At 36.6% G+C, this 4,490-nt stretch overlaps 1 protein-coding gene across 1 annotated transcript; it reads left to right on the top strand.

Annotated features, from left to right (window-relative positions):
• Positions 1–1,779: 1,779 nt before the first annotated feature.
• On the top strand, positions 1,780–4,248 carry LOC115232678 (sushi, von Willebrand factor type A, EGF and pentraxin domain-containing protein 1-like). Its single transcript, XM_029802696.2, has one exon. It carries the CDS (start codon positions 2,175–2,177, stop codon positions 4,101–4,103), a length of 1,929 nt encoding a protein of 642 aa, XP_029658556.1. The 5' UTR covers positions 1,780–2,174; the 3' UTR covers positions 4,104–4,248.
• The last annotated feature ends 242 nt before the right edge of the window (positions 4,249–4,490 follow it).

Raw genomic sequence — 4,490 nt, forward strand, 5'->3', positions numbered from 1 at the left:
CTTTTACCAAGCCACTTTTTACGACGTTTAACATTTCAATAGAAGATCCATCTTTCGTCATCAGTCACAAGTCTATCCAAAAAGGTTGAAATGAGTTCGCGAGAATGGAGAGAAGAGTAAATGCCAACTCGGGATTTGCGGTTGCTTTCAGACAATTCATGAGGCACACATTTTCCAAGTTTAGGAACCTTTCCAAGTTGTTGAAGATGATGTTGAACAGTTGTATGGTTTGAACTAAGCTTTATTGCCAATTCTTCAACTGATAATGCAGGATTTTCTTCAAGCAATGCCTCAAAGAGCTTATCATCAAACTCAAATGGACGTCCTGTTTGATCTTCATCTTCAAGGCTGAAATCTCCACTTCTGAATTTTGCAAACCATTTTCTGCAAGTTCTTTCATTCAAGCATTCTTTCTCATAAACTGAGTGTATATCTCAAGTCGCTTCGACTGTAGAGTTTCCTTTTTTGTACTCATAAAGCATTATGTGCCTTAAATGCTCTTTGGATACTTGCATGTTAGAAAGGGTTTTAATCAAAGAAATTTTAATTCTATTATTCTGTAAAATAATATCTAATTAGTTTAAATGTACACAAATGCATAAAAATAATTTTTAATTCCATTAGACATTCTAAAATACTTTTAAATTTCATCCAATTTAAAAAAAAAAGGTAAAATCGGACAGAACTTATGGGATGACCTGATACTTCTTAACCTTTTGCCTCTCCTGTGTATCACGTGACACACACGACGTCTTTCGCTGGTACCCATGTATCACATATACCACACACATTCCCAAATACTTTTTTTACATCCATCAGAGTATGAAACAAGAGCTTACTACAAGTTTGAAAACATTTCTAACAAACTGAGTAAAGGGTTAAAAAACATATCTTGTTTCACTTGTGTTTATTTTATTTATTTAACATTTGCCTGTATGTTTATGCAATTTTTAAAGAGTCTTCTCTGTCCCTCACGCACCCTTTCGTTTTCATATAAATTTATCTTATTCATCCTTGTATATTTTTATGACACCAGCACCAAGCAGCCAGTTTTAAGCTTTCAAATTTTGAATGTACGTATGAATGAAGTTGAAAAATAATGGCATTCAATGGCTAAATAAAGAACAGACTGTTTATATATTCATTTATTTATTTATTTATTCATTTATTTACTTACTTATTTGGTGAAAAACGAGTAATAGAATTTAGTTAATAGATTTTCTACATATTACTCTGTATTTCAACTCTGCCTAGCAAAAACAATGGTTGAAGTGTATGAAGTAAGAAAAAGACTTACTGTTAGAGACAACTGCCTCTTGGTACAGAGTGGAACTACACACACACCACTGTCTCTCTTTATCTCTCTCTCTTTATTTATCTATCTATCTATTAGCTCTTTGTCTCTTTCTCTTTATTTATCTATCTATCTATTAGCTCTTTGTCTCTCTCTCTTTATTTATCTATCTATCTATCAGTTCTCTCTCTCTCTTCTTCCAAGGATGTTACTTAAAGCTGACACAGCTAGCAGCACGTAATCTGAGTTGATGCTTACATAGAGCATCGTTAAACTTGTCTCATGTACTCACATACACGAGCACTCCGCACAAAAACATACACTACACATTTTCCTCCCCCTCCCCCTCCTTCCCTTCTTCTCTCTTTCTTTCTTACTTTCTTCCTCTCTCTCTCTCTCTCTCTCTCTCTCACCGTCTGTCTTTCTGTCTGTCTCTTTCTACACACGCGGCCGCAATCACACATGTATACAAAACACATTCACATACGTACGCGTGTACGAGCGTACAAATGCTATAAGATACAAGACATTACATTCCGGAAACTACCAATACCATCCCCCCACAGCTCTCCCCTCAAAAGGCATTTCCTATACACACACACACACACACACACACACACACACACACACACACACACATACATACATACATACATACATACATACAATAATACATATACATGGATGAAGAAACGGTATTTTTGAAGATTAAGTAGGAAAAGGAGAAAATGGCAGAAGTTATTTGCGTACGAAGTTCAAAAAGTTCAGATGCGCGTGCGCAAACATAAACAGACGCGCGCACAGACACACGATAGTTAAGTAAATAATATTATTTGCGCGGGAACTGCAAGCACATGCATTTTACTGGTATTGTGTAAATATGGCAGGAGAACTTCTGGTTTTGTTAATTGCCATTTCTGTAGACTTTAGCCAGGCTGGAATAACAAATCATTCGTTTGGAAGACACAGTTTTGAAAATGATAAGAATTTCAATGATCCAACATTAAAAGAAAAGAGTACCGGGGGAGAAATATTGAACACCATTGAGACTACGATTTATGGAGGGAATCACCCAGGAGGAGACATTGACGAGGAAAATATTCGTAGCAGCAATGAAGGAGAACAGAATAAAATGGAAATAGCATCAGGCGAATCAGCAACAGTTCCAGAATATACCAAATATATGAACGAAGGCAGTGGAGATCAATACTCGAATCAGTCCTACACAGTTTTCCAAGATAAATCTTTACAAATTAGTTTACAACCATTTCATGGATCGGTGAGCGTTAATTACACTTTTCTGAAAGAGAAACCAGAGCTTATTCAGTGCCATGTAATTAGCAGACGAAACGAGCGATTCATTGAAACTTTAATGAGTTTAATCAACTGCGGACATTTCCCGGAAATACCAAACGGAAAATTTGTTTTTGCACTCGGTCATTCTCCGGATGATATTATTTCAAGAGTTTTATGTGACCGCTATTATATTCGTGTAGGAGAGGCTAACGGTGATCTTCGCTGTCGGAAAGGAGTTTGGTACCATAACGCCACATGTGAAATTGTGAAATGTTTAAGAAAACTCCAAGTGCCCTCCAATGGTCGGAAAGTATCGAAAACTGGGAATACAGTCAATTCTACAATAACGTTTTCTTGTCAGTATGGTTACAAGTTGTTTGGAAACAAAACCTTGGTGTGTGGCGAAGATGGAAACTGGATGGGTACGTTCCCTTCTTGTCAATTAGTGAAATGTCCCAAACCTCAGCTGCCAGATCATGGATTTATTGAAAAAGATAAACAGGAAACCGTTTTCAATACGACACTTGTCTATCGATGTAGGGAAGGATATAGTCTTGTTGGTTCATCGCATATCACGTGTCAAGCTGACGGAAAGTGGAACAGAGAGTTTCCTGTTTGTAAACAAGTTTGCTTGATTCCAGATATAAAAGGACTAACGAAGCCGTTGTGGTTATTACCAACCTTTAAAGCATTGAATACTTCAGCGGAGATATCTTATGGACAGCAAATAATTTACTCATGCAAAAAACGTTTCAAAAATGCCTATGAAGGAGCTATTACATGCATTAATGGAATTTGGGTCCCAGCTATATTTTGCATCAGGTCTTCTGCATGTGTGGAACCGAAAACACCAAAGCATGCAATAATTGTCTATCAAATTGGTAGGGCCTTTGTACAGTATGATTGCAAGAAAGGCTATCAGATATCGAACACAGATCTCCGAATTTGTTCTCGCAGACGCACATGGTCTCATCCAGTTCCAGAATGCGTGAAATCTTGTGAGCTTCCTAAAATCTTTGGAATGAAAGATGCAGAATTCGACTTCAAATACAATAAGACTAAAACTAGGTCTTTATATGAAATTTTCCTGACGTATTCCTGTAAAAACGATTTCAGAAAACCAAAAGAAATTCAACCTAAATGTCTTAATGCAACTTGGAATCCATTGCCACGGTGTGTTCCGGCTAATGTTAGACTCAGCTATACGTTTGGTGAAACCATCGGAGTTGCAGAAATCTTCAGTGATGGCACTTGGGGAGGTGTCTGCGATCATTTTTACGTTGGTGTTGGCAGATGGGGTAAATCCGAATCAAAAGTATTTTGCCGAATGCTAGGTTTCAAAAACGGCCAAAAGTTAAGATCCTACAGTTCTTCAGGAGTTCGAGCCAAATTCATGGGTATTGCGTGTTCTGGCGATGAAGAAAGCATCCTACAGTGCCGAACTAAACAAGCAAATGTGTTTTGTACAGACTTAGTGGTTGTTTCATGCCGGGGATATATTTTCCCTGAATAACTTTTTAAAGAAACATTTAGTTCTGATGAAAAGTCTTAATTAATGTTCCACTTGCAGGAATGAAAATATTTCCTCCAAAATCTCTGTTTCGCTTTCATTACACAGGTATATCTTCTTTCATATTAAATTTTATTCTTATTTCTGAGTTACTGTTATTTCCATGATTAAAACGATCCCTTTGAGACTAAATGCAGACTGTTAGCTTCATTAAAGGTCCTATAACTTGTAAATGCAATAAATCTAAAGCTTTCTTAACGGATCCTTACAACATAATGTGAATGTCTGCTAGAAATCGAAACCGAATTTCAGAATCAGCTTGCTAGGATTTTATATATTTTTCTACACTTTGTCCAGTTACGTGTATTTACGATGTTTATTTATGAGTGA

This window comes from Octopus sinensis, linkage group LG2 (genome assembly GCF_006345805.1).
Source record: "Octopus sinensis linkage group LG2, ASM634580v1, whole genome shotgun sequence".
Lineage (NCBI taxonomy): Eukaryota > Metazoa > Mollusca > Cephalopoda > Octopoda > Octopodidae > Octopus > Octopus sinensis.